At 50.5% G+C, this 16320-nt stretch overlaps 8 protein-coding genes across 8 annotated transcripts; 4 read left to right on the top strand and 4 right to left on the bottom strand.

Annotated features, from left to right (window-relative positions):
• Positions 1–259: 259 nt before the first annotated feature.
• BDW74DRAFT_80892 (uncharacterized protein) lies at positions 260–1402 on the bottom strand. Its single transcript, XM_073733797.1, has one exon. It carries the CDS (start codon positions 1284–1286, stop codon positions 618–620), a length of 669 nt encoding a protein of 222 aa, XP_073588145.1. The 5' UTR covers positions 1287–1402; the 3' UTR covers positions 260–617.
• Positions 1403–1517: 115 nt separating this feature from the next.
• BDW74DRAFT_174624 (UPF0187 domain membrane protein) lies at positions 1518–3286 on the top strand (the record flags this gene model as incomplete). Its single annotated transcript, XM_073728076.1, has 6 exons — positions 1518–1778; positions 1837–1984; positions 2036–2120; positions 2174–2299; positions 2348–2697; positions 2754–3286. 6 exons carry the CDS (start codon positions 1518–1520, stop codon positions 3284–3286), a joined length of 1503 nt encoding a protein of 500 aa, XP_073588146.1.
• A 694-nt stretch (positions 3287–3980) lies between these two features.
• Positions 3981–4517, bottom strand: BDW74DRAFT_174625 (uncharacterized protein; the record flags this gene model as incomplete). Its single annotated transcript, XM_073728077.1, has 2 exons — positions 3981–4353; positions 4414–4517. 2 exons carry the CDS (start codon positions 4515–4517, stop codon positions 3981–3983), a joined length of 477 nt encoding a protein of 158 aa, XP_073588147.1.
• Positions 4518–4704: 187 nt separating this feature from the next.
• On the bottom strand, positions 4705–5185 carry BDW74DRAFT_174626 (DUF167 domain-containing protein; the record flags this gene model as incomplete). Its single annotated transcript, XM_073728078.1, has 2 exons — positions 4705–4863; positions 4952–5185. 2 exons carry the CDS (start codon positions 5183–5185, stop codon positions 4705–4707), a joined length of 393 nt encoding a protein of 130 aa, XP_073588148.1.
• A 743-nt stretch (positions 5186–5928) lies between these two features.
• On the top strand, positions 5929–7250 carry BDW74DRAFT_80940 (uncharacterized protein). The gene is made up of 2 exons (XM_073733798.1): positions 5929–5983; positions 6034–7250. The coding sequence occupies exons 1-2, from the start codon at positions 5981–5983 to the stop codon at positions 7111–7113; spliced, it is 1083 nt and encodes a 360-aa protein (XP_073588149.1). The 5' UTR covers positions 5929–5980; the 3' UTR covers positions 7114–7250.
• A 1531-nt stretch (positions 7251–8781) lies between these two features.
• BDW74DRAFT_174628 (uncharacterized protein) lies at positions 8782–10155 on the top strand (the record flags this gene model as incomplete). The annotated part of the gene is made up of 2 exons (XM_073728079.1): positions 8782–9728; positions 9783–10155. The coding sequence occupies 2 exons, from the start codon at positions 8782–8784 to the stop codon at positions 10153–10155; spliced, it is 1320 nt and encodes a 439-aa protein (XP_073588150.1).
• A 735-nt stretch (positions 10156–10890) lies between these two features.
• BDW74DRAFT_80944 (glutathione synthase) lies at positions 10891–12616 on the bottom strand. Its single transcript, XM_073733799.1, has 2 exons — positions 12281–12616; positions 10891–12173 (listed from the first exon to the last, which is right to left on the bottom strand). The coding sequence occupies exons 1-2, from the start codon at positions 12580–12582 to the stop codon at positions 10925–10927; spliced, it is 1551 nt and encodes a 516-aa protein (XP_073588151.1). The 5' UTR covers positions 12583–12616; the 3' UTR covers positions 10891–10924.
• Positions 12617–13254: 638 nt separating this feature from the next.
• On the top strand, positions 13255–16236 carry BDW74DRAFT_174630 (uncharacterized protein; the record flags this gene model as incomplete). The annotated part of the gene is made up of 1 exon (XM_073728080.1): positions 13255–16236. The coding sequence occupies one exon, from the start codon at positions 13255–13257 to the stop codon at positions 16234–16236; it is 2982 nt and encodes a 993-aa protein (XP_073588152.1).
• Positions 16237–16320: the final 84 nt, after the last annotated feature.

Consider the following 16320-nt stretch of genomic DNA (forward strand, 5'->3'; position numbering starts at 1 on the left):
ACTTTCCAATCATGACTCAAGCCTTGTAATATCAGAGTGAGCCTGGTCTTATTTGGTCTGCAATGATCCACGAAGGTCAAATGGAGAAGACCTTGAGAAAGCTTCTGCATTTGTTACTTCGATCGGCCATGGCCGTAGCAACTGTCGCTCGCGGGGTCCTTGTATAGCTTCAAGTTCGACATTAGGAACGAGAACCGGTGCATGCTTTGCCTGACCTGCCAGTCAGCATCTGGCATTGGCGCTGAATGCGCGCTCGTCCAGGATGATTGCTTGAGGAGTCGGAGCATTTTCGGCGAGTAAGCTGGCTGCAGCATCTCCAGCAACCGCTCAGAGAAGGGCTTACTCGACACAACAAACCTCGATTTTCGACTCGTCTTCAGTCTCTTGACTTTTGACTCTAGAGTTGAGTGAGCGTTGCAGCAGCCGGGCATTCCGTCTAGCCACTGGCGTTGGGTTCCTGCGCCGTACCCCTGAAGGCCAAGGGATGCTCTGTCGTGGACCAACCATCCTTCAAGCCCTGCGTGGTGAAACCGCCAAACGTCCGCCATGCCAATTTCCCGTCTCGCCGGCTGGCTTCTGGGGGGTTCTCAGAACACCGCCAATAGCAGGGTTCTGTTTCAGTGCCCTCGACTCCTCAGACGGCAGTTCGCACAGGATGCAGGTTCATCGTCGCACGGCAGTTTACAGTCGCTGGCCGAAATGCAATGAGATGGGCTGTGTTTCCAATAATACACCAGGGTTCGTACTATTGAGCCGATCGGGCCTGGAAGAGGATCGACTCGAGTCATGGGCATGGGTGATGAATTCTTCAGGAACTCGGTCTTCCGCGGGTGCGTTGTCGGCGTCGTGTTTCGCGGTTTCAGCGCACAGCCATCAAAGGTCTGGCCGCGGTGCTGGCCAATGGAGCGACCCTGGCGAAATGAGCGGATCCTGCCGTTGCTTTTCGTGGCGACCAGCTGCCCGCTAAAAGTGAAACCAGGGGCCATTTTTGCCAGGCACTGCGGGCTCGACCGTGGCCGTCCCAAGGTTCTGCTCCTGTCAAAGACGCTGAACCCATCGCGGTTCTCTTTGTACTTCGTATCCAACAGCGTACTCCATAGAGAGAACCATGATTCCAGCCAGCAGGACGCGTCGCTTCTGGCCTCTTTGTCTTGTCCGGCGACGTAACCGAGTGGCGCTTGCATCGTAGAATCTAAAATTGTCCCATCATAATTCCCGATCCCGACCGCTGACCTCACCAGGACCAAGTCACTGCTTGGCTGTGCGCAGCAGCGAGCACTCCACATCCTGATCAGCTCGTAGATCTCTTCGCCCTCTTCTGCTCCAACTTCTCTTCGCCCCCAGATTCTTTTCTTCTCCAACGCTCTTTCCCTTGTTCATTAATTATCTATGAATTGACCCAATTCTCTCCCTTTTGTCTCTTACTAACAATACTCGTTTCATATCGGACGCTCTCTGGTAGACTGTCCCACTACATTCGTTCAACTTTTTAACCCTCGATTGCCCGCGATACAAACATGATCGACGGAGGCACCGCGCATTCAGCTCCTCCAGCTGACTCAGGCCATGCTGCTGCTCCCGCTGAAGGACCTGCCCCAGTGCAAGCAGAGGTCCGCCATGGCAATACTCCAGGGCACCACAACAGCCCTCCGAGCGAGAAGAGCTCAACCCCAGGACGGATGACACCACGTCCTACATTTTTAGAGAACCTCGCCGACTCTCGAGAGTCCCAGTTTATGTTCAGTCGCCGCGACTCTGATGACCTGGATCGTTACTTCGTGAGTTTGTACAGCGCTAGTGACAAGGCGATTGTACTGATGGTTTCTTCATTGCTAGCACGGCCCAAGAGACCTGGATAAGCACTCAAAATGGCCCATCATGCTCCGCATGCACGGCAGCATCATGCCGAAACTGATCCTTCCCATTGCCTTTGTCGCCGGTTGGTCGACCTGTATAACTTGTATTTGCCGCTTCGTTCATGACAGTGAGTCTCTCAGCGAAGAAAAGCTCTAGTGCCTAGCTCACCAATGGACAGTTGCTGTTGATAACATCCTCCTTACTGTTCTTGGTTTTGTCGTTGGTCTGTCTCTTTCATTCCGAAGCTCCACTGCCTATGAGCGGTACGTACCCGTCTTATATCGTATGTCCGAAGACACGTCTGATTACCATTTAGATGGGCGGATGGCCGGAAGTATTGGTCGTTGCTTGTACAGACATCTCGCAACTTGTCTCGCACCATCTGGATCAACACCACCGAACGGGAAGGTGAACTAGGAAAGGAGGATCTGCTGAGGAAGCTGTAGGTTCTGTGCATATTCAGTGAAAGCAGTATACTAAACTATACCAGCACGGCTATCAACCTTATCTTGGCCTTTGCAGTGGCCCTGAAGCACAAGCTACGTTTCGAACCGGATGTCGCGTACGAAGATCTTGCTGGTCTAGTCGGATATCTCGACACCTTCGCCAAGGATGCTCATGATCGCCAAGTTATCCAGCCGCGGAGGAAGACGATCTGGAAATCTGCTGGCGAGTACTTGGGCGTTTCATTCGCCGAGTCGAACCCTAGGAAGCTCATCAAGCGCTCCAAGAAACCCCTTGGGCACCTTCCTCTTGAGATCCTGAACCACATCTCAGCCTACATCGACTCGGTCATCAGAAACGAAACGCTCAACATCAGTCTCCATCAGTCTCAAGCTAGTACGTGCCAGACCCCTTATATGATATAATTCTGGTCACTAACCTCCCGTTCACAGTCGCCTGCCTTGCTCAGCTGAATGAGGTTGTCACCGGCACCGAACGTGTCCTCGACACCCCCCTCCCAGTCGCCTACAGCATCGCAATTGCGCAAATCGCCTGGATCTACGTCCTTGTCCTCCCATTCCAGCTTTACGACTCTCTCGGCTGGGTCACCATTCCCGGCTCCATCGTTGCCGCGTACATCATCCTCGGTCTCGCAACCATCGGCAGCGAAATCGAGAACCCCTTCGGCCACGACGTCAATGATCTTCCTCTCGATACATACTGCCGACAAATCGCCCTCGAGATGGACATCGTCACTGCCGTCCCGGCGCCGAGCGTCGACGACTTCACCTCCCGCGAAGACAACTACGTCCTGTACCCTCTCAGCACGTCAGGTCAGCCCGACTGGAAGGACCGCAGCGTCGAGGATATCCGTGCTGCCTTGCGTGCCAAGGTCGTTGCGAACACCTCTTGCGCGGCATCAAATGCCTCGACAGTGCTGGAGGAAGTGAACACGAAGCTGAGCAAGCAGCCATCATCGGTATAACACTCGATCTCCGTGAAACAAATTGCAAATAAAAAAGAATGGAAAAAATGCATGGGAATTTGAACGTTCTTGCGTGGCAAGCATGGGTTATGGGCGTCTTGATCTTCATTGCGTGAGCACATTTTTATCTATATACTTGATCTCTGTTCTATCGTTTGGGCGCGGTGTTAAGACTGGAAAATTGTTCATACGATTCGAGGTTCGGTTTGAGCTCGGTGGACATTCATTTATTTACTTACTTGCGAGGCTTTCGCCCGCTGTGAATACTGTTTGGCCTGTCTTTACATACAAACAAAATTGTGACTCTAGGATCATTCCTTTCATTGATTATAGAACTACGGTTATAGCATATATGGTTGACGGGTCGTTCTCCCTGCCGCTGCACGGCGTACAGCATGCATACAAGCGAAGCGGCAATGGCTTTTCTGCTTAACGCAGATTCGCTCGTTCCTCAGAGCGAGTCTTGATAGTTGAGGCATCGCTCAAGCTATAATAAATCGTAGGGTTTCTTGCTTGTGACTTCGACCATGGCCGCATCTCTAGAAACCGTGGGCATGATTTTGTGGCGGACCAATGCGTAACCACGGTATTTCAAGTCCGAGCCCGAGAGCGCCTGCACAGCTCAGCCCGCGATAAATCACACCGCGTCAAAAAAAAAAAAAACCTTGGTCTTCACAGCGATAAGATCTCCATCTTACACCCTGAACAAATCTGCCCCATCGCCTCTCACCAGCACACCCAAAAAGTTACCCTTCGCGCATACCCTCAACGCGACGCTCCCACCCGCATCCTCCTCCGCCGTACCCCCGATCCAAGAACTGAGGGCTGCGACAACAGCAGGCGCATCCTGCCTCGGCACGCGGACCCAGATGAATTTCTCAGGGGGCTGTGATTGCGATTGCGGTTGCGGCGAGTCTGAGTTGGGAGATACAGAGAGGATGTCGATGGGGATTGAGGTGCCGGAGAGACCGAGGAATTGGGAGAGCGCGGAGGAGAGGTGGGTGCGGGCTGTGAGGGGGTCGAGAAGCGCGGATTTCGTGGCGGCGAGGGTGTTGGGTTGGTGGATTCTAAGGAGATCAGTTAGTTAGGCGGAATTGGGATTGATAGATTGAAGGCTGTAGACGTACAGTTGGAGCTTGAGGTAGGTCCAGGGAGGATCCCGCGCGGCGAAGCTGATGGTTTTGGTCCCGGAGCTGGAGTCTTCGGCGGCTTTTCGTTTCGTGGAGGCCATTTTTCTTGGATGAAATAATAAAGTCGCTTCAATAATTTCTCTGAGATCCCGGTGTATAATGAGGGTAATTGTCTGGACAGCGCGCAATTGTGGTCAATTAGTTGAATCGTCAAAGAAAAAAAGTGTCCGTGATGTCAGCGGATGAGAGGATCTCGGGAGCGTTCCGCGATAAACGTTGGACCATGTCTCATTTCCTAATGACAGCGTCTTGTAGCTGTCGACCAGCTCTTTGTAGGAATTCCTCTTCGCTCTCCGTTCCAATGTCTAGGTCGGAGATGCAGAGGATCTTGTCGCGAGATTTGAGTCCGTGGGTGACACCGACGTCGGATTTCGCGACACCAAACACCTGCGTGATGCATTAGTATTATCAATTAAGCTGTTGATCAGCCCAAGACGCGCTCATCCGTTATAAGACCAGGGTATTTGGGCAGTACCTTCGCGAATACACGAGATACAGCTGCGTTTGCCTCTCCGTTTCTGGGGAGCGCAGATACACAAACGTCAACCTTCTCTGTGCCTACAGAAGTGATGCCCTCTCGATCTCCAGACGCGTTGGGCTTTACCCTGCACGATACCTGTAGGCTGTATCGCTTCACGAGCTTCTGACTTTTGTTGCGGGATGTTGCGATAGCTGTTTGGATGAGTCGGAGCATGGGAGAGGGTGGCATGTTGCGTTGATGGAGGAGGGAAGTTTTGGCTGCGGGCTGACGTCCAAGTCGTTTTGAGTAACTGCCGAATTTCTGAACATGGCCCAAGACAAGCAACTTTGGAGTTGATAATAAAGTTATGGCCTGGTCTAAGGTCTGCTGCTGGTTTTTGGCACTATGAACAAGTGCTATTGTGTCACTGTCATCATCTATATTTCCATTTGGTCAAGGAACAACCCCAGGTGAGTGTACTTTCCCTGGAACTCCTCCTTGTCTTTGCAAATACTAACATGCAGGGAGCCTATAGCGTATGCCACAGGCACTTTTCAAAATAAAAGCAATCCAGGAACCATTTGCCGATGAGTGATTGCAGTGTGAGTGCCTGGTGAGCAGGTACTCTTGACCCTCTTGGTCTTCATGATGAGTCGTGCTTTACCCTGTTATTCACCTTTCCTTGAGAGAGACCCAGGCCACTGTCTGCCATCAATATGACCCTCGTTTCCCGCCTTGCTGGTGTTTCGCTCCCAATTCTCTCAACATCGCGAACCTCCTGTATGGTTAGACAACACATTGGATTTTGCATCCTGCCTACTTTACGGTGAGAATGATCCTTCCAACACTGATATACTTGGATCCGAGCATTAACACAGGAGAAAGTTTTCTCTTCAGATCGTATCTTGGGAATCTCAGAGACTGCCGCGATTCAAAGATATCCTTTGCTTGTGTGTTGAGCTACTTGCTACGGCTGTTGGACGTCAAAACTGCCTGACCTTTGCATCACTCTATCGGTGCCAGAGCCGCACGCCAGGATCCAAAATGGTAAGCCAACTTGCAGCTAAACACTTTAGAGTGCTGACGCTGATTGTCAGTCTTCGAACGTCAACCCTTACCAGTCAATTGATCCGCAGTTAGTGCTCGAGCCTATTGTACAGCATCTATCCAGCGAACCCGATGTCTTTGGGGTTGTTTACAGACGGCCAGGAATAGCGGACTATACCCTCTTAGATATGTTTTACATACCTGAACAAGCGACCTGGAGCATCCGCAAGTTGCCCGGCATCCTCTTCGACGCTCGCCCTCTCGGTGAACATCGCATTAGAGCGACACAACCGGTTTCAGTGTCTTCTTACAAAATATATGGGAAGCAGGTCAACGACTTTGAGGCAATTCTGCCGCGGCAGATATCCTCCGACGTGGAAGGGTGGCGCCTTGAAGCATGGTTTCGTCTTGACCCTCGTATCACTAGCGAGGACATCATGGACCGTGTCCATCCTCACTACCGAAGGCGCGTATCTGATCTTCAAATCCGTCACCGTCGCAAGGAATTCCGGCAGGCATTCAACATACCCTCCTGGGAAGCAGACTCGGAGCTCCATGACAAGGATATCATAACCGGACTCCTCGAAGAATACGGCTCTGAAGTCCACAGTCCAAGAAGCACTAGAGGACCGGCTTCTGGTTTGGTTGACTCGGAAGCGACTATGGCAAGGGATCGCATTACGCTGCAGGAGACTCATGCCTCTCAGTTCGACTCATTTGGTTCTGTAGCCTACTGGGTCTATGAGGCGTTCCCGTGGGGTAACGTGTTCTGGTTCTCTGTAGGACCGGTTCGATTCCTAATTGACGTGGGTGGAAAGATGATATCCTCTTTTGCTCTATACGAGTCTGTGACTTCCCGTGAGCTCTACAATGCAATCATCTATCCAATCTACCAATCAAACAACTCGATCATTGCTCAGCCAGCGGAGTATGACCAACATCCTGAAGACGCCCCCCTCGCCCAGTCGCTGGATTGCCGTCTGCCTCAAAATGGTGTCGCGACAGGTCAATTGGAAATTTATCGCGTTCCTTTGTCCGCCGCGGAGTCTCAACCCTGGAAACGAGCAGCTTCTAATGTTGCGGAGAGGTCTGTAGTTGTCTTGCTTCCGTACCCACTACCACAATTCTGATGCGTATAACTAGAACCCCGAAGAGAATTCGCATCGCAGATATCATTAATACCGGCCTACCTACCCCGGCTTATCCTACCGAAACAGAGTATCGCGATGAGCATAGCACAGAGCCTTTCCCAAGAATTGCCTCTCAAAATCACATACCGGAGCAAGTTCATTTCAACGACCCATTTCCTCCCTCGCCTTGTGAGGATCAAACCATCACTTACCAGAACAACAGTTACCAGGGTTGGGAGCCAACTACTGGGCGGGGATACACTGGCTACACAGACTACACATACGATCCGTTTTGGTATCCCTGACGAATACGTTCTCTCTCTAGACCAGTCAAACCCGTGTTTAGCTTGTGTACAGCTTTCTCTTCTTTCTCATTCGTTTGTTTGTCTAGTCTATCACGATCTCCTTGTTCTGATGTTTGTACAAACAAGAGATCACTCTTTATGTCACATCCGTGTATGATAACTTGTATTCACTTAGCTACAGACAGCAAAAACACAAAGATAGCTACTCCTGTGCTGAGATCAACATAGACTTAGCTATTACCCCGCTATCTAAGGCTTGTCTGTGGTAAGCTTTAGCCAAGAATGAGAGTGCCCTGAGTAGAAGAAGGAAATTTTCTTGGCCGGTCCCGGGGACACTTGAGTCCTCCAAGGGAAAGAAGCCATTGCCCCTCTCAAATGACTTTCTATAATCAAAGTGCCCCTGGTAAGCTGAGACATGACGCCACCAACTCGCTGCTGTTCCTTATCTAAGGAAATAATGCCATCACACTTTGACACACAGTTCCCCAATTGAGAACACTCAATAACGATTGCCAGGTCCAGCCTTGCCATTGTCAGGTCCTGGTGAATAGCGCTATCTCTTCATCTCAGAATGAGTGACTACTAACCTATGATAGCGTATCTCTTGCTGAACGCCTATAGGCAGACCATTAATGCCATGTCTCAAAGTCTACAGAAAGCAAACCTGATAGAGAAGACACGTGCAGTTGAATGTCGCCATTGGATTGGCTGTTCATGATCCCGTGGCTGGTCAAATTTACTGACAGTTGACTTTGAAGGAGCGTTGAAGAGATCTGAGGAAGCCTTCGAGAAAAACGCTATCTTGCGATGCCAGGAACCACACCAGTATAGCCGATATTGGGCTTTACTTGGAGCTATAACCGACTCCTATCTGGCCCAATTTACCGCATAGTGATAGCTGAAGCCCTGCGGGTGCTAGATCGCTCTGAAAACTGGGGTCTCCTCAGCGATCTTTCGTCGTCCTTTTCTTTCCCGGACCCGTTGAGCAGATTTCCCTGACTGAAGCCCCAGTCCCCCCACCATCATCTGCCACCAATTCAGAGCCTCCTGCCAACCTCCACAATTGTTCGATTTCCAGAAAGGAAGACAATAGCTTTCGGAAGCTGACAAGATGGCTCTCTTCATTCTGTCTTCGTTCCCTCCCTGGAGTCTTCCTCTTCCTCACTGCCATCCGCCTTTTTCACTACATTTCAGTCCCTCCAACTCATACATACTCCTGCCATACTCAGCATTGAATCTGCTTGCTAAGACAAGTACTACTCATATCTCTTGAACCAGCTTTGAAAGAGTGAATGTATACTTAGAACCCCCGGCCTACTGGCTCATAGACGGAGTGCTAACCTTGGTTTCTAGTAAAGCCATCATGGCCAGAACCAGCAACCGTGTGGCTAAGTCGACTTCAAAATCTTCAGCAAACAAGTCCAGACAGCTCCCAAATAAAGCTCCTCCGAGGCAGGACAGCCCGAACGCGAACCACTATCTTAATCGCACCGAGGAGCATCTTGACCAAACTCACTGGTCGTGGGAAAATCTTCCTAATATCCTATATCAGCTGAACCCTAACGATGAGAAACCAAAGAATGAGCCAGGGCTCATGGAGTACCCCATCCACGACAAGCTTCTTCGCAAGCTCCCAGTTCTCCCTGACCATATCTCTTCCACCGTGGAAGAATTTCGCGTTGAAGCATGGCAACGGATGGATCCCCGGATCTCTCTTGACGATATCACAGATCGCATGCATCCCCTTTTCCGCATTAAAAACAACGCACTCCAGCAGCGCGGAGTACGCTTTCGTCAAGCTTTTAACCTCAAGGCATGGCGCTCGGGAAACAAGCGCAGCGCTCAGCTCGAAGCAAACCTCTTCCGGAGAATGGAAAGCCTTGGTCTAGATATCAAGTCAAACTCGACACGCGGCATTACTCCAGGACTTATTGATCCTCAGCAGGGTGAGGCAGGTGGTCGTGTGCCCCTTCCTAACGGCTGGAGTAATAGGAAGTTGGGTGCAGTAAACACTGTTAAGAAGACAAAGACAGAAGCTATCTTGGAGGAGCTGGAGACTCTGTCTGAAAGTCGAGAATCGTCAATCATTTCGAGTGACTTTGCAACAGCACTGTGGGGTGAGTCCGAGGTCTTGTCCGAGGCCGAGGCACCAGAGTTCATCATGGATGAAGCTTATGATTTCACCTACCCTTACCAGTGGGTCGACTACGACGAGGAAGAAAACCACTTCGGCAGCTCTCTCCCCCTCATCTATGGCATGATTCCAGATGATCAGCTCCCAGATACAGTTCACCCCCGTGACCTTGATCGGTACGACCTTCTCCCCTTATTCTATTCAAGATCTTTAGCTAACTTGTCGTCGAGGCGCTCTGGAAAAGAACCATCCGCACAGATTAAAGCAGATCGCGACTCCCTTCCCCTGATACACAACCAAGACAGACTCGACTGGCGTTCTGCTTTTTTGTTGCCAAGTTCAGTGATTAGCAACCACACATTCTGTCAGCCGTCTTGCTTCGACAACAGCCTCACCATACAAGGTGATGAATTTCTCGATTGCAATCTACCAATCTCTATCAAAGCCCCGAACAAGCTTTCAACCCCTACCACCGGTATCTTCCCTATGATCACTCCGATCGAACTCGATACCCTCCCCGAACAGCAACGGTGGAACGTCTTCGACCACATGCTGGCGGAGTACCGCAAGGGTGAGTGTCATGTCTCAGACATGCCTTACTAATTTCATCCCACTACCACTCATACAACTAGCGTCAATGTATTATTATATCCTAAGGATGTTCTTTTATTGGTCCTCGTTGCTACAAGCTGGCCTTGTCCTGTACACCAGTCTCTGTCTTCGCGTTTGCAATTCCTGTCCTGTACAACACTGTCACAAATACCCTCACGACATACCTGGTCTTCTCGCGGCGTTCTGATTACTTGTGCTGTACATTATCTTCTCGACTCGGAGCATCTATTCAGCGAAAGGCGATGGTTGGCGTCACGATACCACAGTTGTGTTGTTCCTGCTTTTCTCTTTTTCTTTTCTTCGCTACTCTGCTCTAATTGATCTAATGTGTACTTTGCGAAGGGAGCTTTCTTTAGTCGTTATGTGTTTTCTGCTTCATGCTGTTCCACTGTCTAGCCCATGTGATGGCGTCCCGACTGCCTCACCACCATGCTTGTTGTACCATAAGTGTACTTTAGATTGCGACTCATGCAATCGAGAAAGCGGGCTCTAGACATCTTCATACGTTTTCGAATGTGATATTTCAATGCAGTTTCTTCTATTCATTGCTGTCTCTGTTACGGTACTTCGTACTCCATAGCGTCGGAATAAGGTTCTGCGAAACATAGCCCTAACTCGTACAGCATCTTGGCATCGATTCCGTACCTACTGTAAGAGAACCCAACGATCGGAAGAAGGAAACAGCATCTCTAATTCAAATTGAATCTATTTTTCATCAACTATTTATAAGTCCTCGCATACAATGCAAGAGAAACATTTTCTAGAACAAAACAACACTATCTAGACTCGAGAATCCGGTCGCAACACCACCTTCATTGACGCCCTCGGCCTTCGTCCGCATCAGCCATCCGCCCTGCTCATTATGAAGAATATTTCCATCCTTCTGGTCCCACAGAATAGTGCCGTAAACGCCTAGTTCGCCGATAACGCCGCCCGCGAGGACCTCGCCATCGCTGCGGAGAGCGACGTTCTTGGCGGCCGCGGGAGGGTGGATCAGCTCCATGAGGATCCAGCGCTTCCACTCGTTTTCAGGAATGGAGTTGAGGAAGTCCGGGATGGCGGTTTTGTAGATGTTGTTGCCGCCGCCTTCGCGCTGGGGCTTGAGGACGTGGTTTGATGCCGTTGAGGGGTTGAGGGCGAGCTCTCGGCCCTTGCCGGAGAGGGAGAGGTCGTATTGCGGAGCGAACGTGGAGCGGAGTCTGGAGATGACGGCTTCGTCGGTACCGGCGAGGAAGGCTGCGAGGTGGTCGGGCCCCGTTGGTGTTGCGAGGACCTGCTGGACGATTTTGGATCCGGAGAGCTGGTTGAGGACTGTGGGGCATTTGATTGCCGCGGAGCGCTCGAGGTGGGTTCGCGCTTCCCAGTCACGGTCGGATTTGTAGTCGGTTGGTGTGTAGAAGGATCGTAGGTAGACGGTTGACACTTCGAACTGAGTCTCCGCGGCGTGCGGCGGGCGGTAAATAAGAGGACGCGAAGGATTAGAGCTGGGGATGAAGGTGTGGTCTAGGATCTCAGAGCTTAGTAAACGGAAGACCGGTATCTTGTGGACCTTTGAGAGCTGTCTTGAGAGAGCAAGCTGGTCGAATATGTTTCTTTCGTTCTCTTGTACCACGAACAAGACACAAGTAGGCAGTTGAGGTTGCGCTTTGGATGATCCGTATGCGGCGTGCGCCGTTGCCAGACCTGCAGATAATGTCTCCACTGCAGTATTCTCCGGCACTGCTTTAGATCGCAGCAAGGGGTGTGGCGGGTACGCGATGGGGGTGCCGGGAGGAGAATCTAAGAGTTCGGAGTGCAAGGATGCCACAAGCGACGATAGGCCGCCGAACGACGAGGAGATGGTGTTGAACTCGACCTGTTTCAACTCGGGAGTGGTCGAGGTTGAGGGAGCGTGTGCCATATAATCAGAGCGAAAAAGACCCAGAGAGAGAGTCTGGGCATATCCTTCTTTCTGCACCGCAACGTGCACTTTCCAGAGGTTCGAGATGAAGTCGTCAACGTCAATGAGACTACAGTTAAGCCCAACTTTAGTCCAGGTTTTGTGAATCTAAAAAGCAAGTCCTCGAAGCAATAGACTGCGGGGGACTGAGACGGTGCATCAGGAGTTAACCCTTACTCTTCCATGATCTTGCCAATCCATTCTTCACTGCAGGTTATCGCGGCATAAAGCTTATTGTACACGGTCTGCAGCGCCTTGGCCTCTTCGAAGCAGGTCTTCGGGAAGGGGCTAGGAAACAGGGTCACCGGCGCATTCGTCGCAAGTACCCCGTGAGGGTCAGATCCTTCTGAGACGAACGTAGGCGCAGGCCTGACCATCAGGCCATTCTGTGTCGCCCAGTCCTTCACTGTCCTCACCAGGAACTCCTTCTGTGCGGGGCTCAACGCGGGAGGGTAATTTGCGTAGATTGAATCTGCCATGGTGAATAATTGTCAATTCGTAAGCTCGAGAGACGTATAGAAGCCTAAAGATTCATATGAGGTATCCTGAGTGTCAATTTTAGCAAAGAAACGATAATACGGAGTAAGCTCTCATTAATGGACTTTCTCCGATCCCCCCGCGGAGGGGTCTTTTCAATTAGTAATCAGACAATCCATCGTTATCGGTATCGCTATCAGTACCGCCTAGTTGCAGGACCGCTCTTAAAGTAATGCCGGCAGAAAGAGCGACTTGGGTGGGGCTCTCCGTCGCGACTCGGCACGGCGCGTTCTGTCATATTGCATCTCGAGTCAACGCAGCTATCGAGTATTGTTGACTGCCGCATTGCATGCCATTTGGCATGTTGACTTTCTCTATCTCTTTTCGTCTGTTGTTTTCTCTTGCTTCTAGCGTGAATCTGCTGCTCGTTACTTTCTCGAACGCGTACCTACCTCTGATCTCCCCATCTGCACTCTCCGTCCCATCACTCAAAACCCAGCACTTTCCGCAATCATCTGGTGCCTTCTGCAACCACGCGATTCAAGTTTCTTCGCAGCAATTCTCTGCTTATAGGGATACTTTTGAAACTCTGACCTCATTTTGCCCGATTTCGAACTCATGAATTGCTCAAAGAGCTTCCCCTTCTCGCTAGTTGTCTGTACTTGCATCTACCCATGGACATGATGCAATCCAACAGCAGCGATCCGCTCGATTGGACGGTCGACGAGGTGGTGTATTTTCTATGTCACAGCCCGGAAACGCCATGGTCCATGTCAAAGTCGACTGTGCCGCGGCCGCCTGCTTCCTTCGAAGCGTCGTTGAGGGATAACTTCATTACGGGCGAGGTACTTTTGCAAGATGTGGAAATGGAAGCGTTACGCGATGACCTCGAACTAAAAGCTTTTGGGCTTCGAAGCTCTATAATGAAGGCAATCCGATACCTCCAAACACTCTCGCCGAAGTTTCAAGCTTCAAGATCAGATCGACCTGCTGCAATTCCTCTGCCATCCCTGATGCCGCCTCCAACTCCTTCACAATCTGCCACTGCGCACCCGTCCCCCATCCAGCAAGTGACTCCATCCCACACTATTGGTCTTGATTCTTCTTCTATGAACAGGCCTTTGGCCACTACTATCTCTTCGGGTCCCTTCGACGTGGGCAAGGGAGCTGTGAACGTTGAAGTTGCCCGCCGGAATAGCTCAAGCCCCGCTGTCGCTGACCCTGGTCAAGATTTGTCCGAGACACCGCATCAGAACTCTGTGGAGCTGGGTCAAGAGATAACAGAGAACATGAAGCGTATTCGTCCCCGCTCCCATGAGCAAATTGTTGTTGACAATCACGGCAATAAAAGACGCAGGCTTGATTTAACTTCCACTGTGAAACCTACAAGCGACGATACAGCTTCTGTACCACCCGGTGATAATAAGCTGGAAAGCTGGTATATGGGTCCAAACGGCCTCACGATGGAACAGATCTTCTTTGCCTCCGACACCGAGGGTGATAACCAGACTTTCGCCTTGTTATCTTCCAAACTCCCCATCGCTCAACGCACGTTCGTGAACACCCGACTTAAGTATTACTTTCAGCAGTTGCCTATCGAGTTAAGTTCAAACGAGAGCTCTTCCAAATATGCTCTTATTCCATACAAACCCTCAATGTTGAAGTCTAGCAAGGGCAAATTTTTCACATTATACAACTCGAAGCAGGGCAAAACAGAGGTAACTAAGGAAAGCATGGATAATTGGCCACAGTTAAAGCGTCTATTGAAGGTCGGGGATGATTCCGAGTCTCGGAGTCAATTCCAAGGACCTTCTGACCCGTTTTCCGATCTGCTGCAAAAATACCCAGCTGAGGAAGACCCAGATTCTGCATTACCTGCTTACGGAGACTCGGGTTCTGAAGGTGAATTTGATGAGGACACATGGTTAGAAATGGAAGAGGAACAGAATGCGCCCATGCTTCCGCAGCACAAAAACCTTGGTTCGGCTGAAATTGCTTCTATTATCAAGGATTGTATCACTCAATTTCAAACACAGTGGCGTGATAGTCATCAGGCAAAGGAGGAGTACAAAGCACGAAAACTCTGGCTAGCTGCTAGAAGGGACAAACGTGTTAACCAAGAGATCAAAGCATCGGCAAAGGAAATTGCGTTACTGGAGATCCGCTTGGGCAAGCTGCAGGATAAGATTGGCAAAAACGAATATGGTACAGAGGCAGAACTGCGGGCTCAGTGCCAGTCCCTGGAGCAGACTATATTCGAAATTCAGAAACAAAAATGGCGTAATTCGGTACTAGAACAAGAAGAGTGCCCGAAAAAGGTTCCTGCGCCCCTCAAACGTCGATATTCACCGAAAGCAAAATCTGGAGACGAAGAGTCATTGCATTCAGAATCCGATTTCAGTGAGAACGACTCTCTTGATGATTTTGTAATGGTTGATACTGGCCCATTTGAATCAATACAAGATCCGGATGACGATTCTGCTGCGTCCTCTGATGGTGACGATGATATCATCAGTGTCTCTGGAACGAGGCGCCGAACAAGGGGTCTAGCGCCGAGAGTATTCGCGTCAAGCAGCTCTTCCCGTTCTCCTCCCGCTCCTTACCCTCGCTCAATCGACAAGATGCCAGAGGTGATTGATCTTACGGAGGAGACGCCCGAACCAGACGATTTTATGATCAAAACGCCCCCTCTTAACCCAGTTGGTGCCGCCACGTCCAACCTCCCTGACACTAATATGTTAGGCACATCAATGTCTCCCCCACCAAGCCTTGATTCAGTGGAGGGCGGTGCCCAGGTGAAAACAGAAAGGGGTTCACGGTCTTCACTACCTGACATAAATGACATGGACAGCATTATGTCAATGGACTGGTGGCTGCTTGAAGAGCGTAAAGATCGTCCAAGATTACTTGCGAAGCTGATTGGTGGCCTCAGTGACGAGGAAAGAAACACTATGGCAGAACGAATCCCAGAGTATACATTCACGAAGCTCAAAATGCAGGTGCGGAAAGCCCTGAAAGCTCTAATGAACGGCAAGAAGAAAGTGGAGGGCATGACTCCTTCTGAGGGTACTCTAATGCTGCGAACATCGTCCTTTTTTATAGCATGGCTCGACTGTGCACGGTGCGATGTTGAGGGCATTAAAAAAAAGCGTGTCCAGGCAGCCCTGGAAGAAATCAAATCGAGAAGGCTTGGATTTGGTGACTACTATGACGAGCTCATCAAACGACTGAGGTGCTGCCGCACGTGGCGCTATGACACAGCCGGCTCAGACCATGAGCTAGAGATTGAAAATTCAGACCAGGAGCTAGAGACTAAAGACACGCCTCATAAGAAGCGAAAAAGAGTCGTGCAGGAGAGTCAACAGGCCAAAATGAACCAGGCAAGTGCGCAGTCACGTATGAAAACAATGGAGCGGCAAAGAAAGAGGTTTGAGAAGATCCACGAGAGCATGGGTATCAGAAACGATAACCCCGATCGTCAGGCTGTCAGTTTCAAGGAGCCAGTCATATATCTGCATCCCCATATTGGTCAACATATCAAACCTCACCAATTGGAAGGCATCCGATTTATGTGGCGGGAGGTGGTTGAAAACGAGAAGCAAGAGGGCTGTCTGTTGGCCCACACAATGGGTTTGGGGAAGACAATGCAGGTGTAAGTTCCTTTCCGCAAATCCGAGCCTAGTCTGTCTGGTCAATTGCTGATCCTACACCAACAGCATCTCGTTACTTGTGACCATAAC

The sequence above is a fragment of the Aspergillus multicolor genome (genome assembly GCF_047715735.1).
Source record: "Aspergillus multicolor strain CBS 133.54 unplaced genomic scaffold BDW74scaffold_3, whole genome shotgun sequence".
NCBI classification, from domain to species: domain Eukaryota; kingdom Fungi; phylum Ascomycota; class Eurotiomycetes; order Eurotiales; family Aspergillaceae; genus Aspergillus; species Aspergillus multicolor.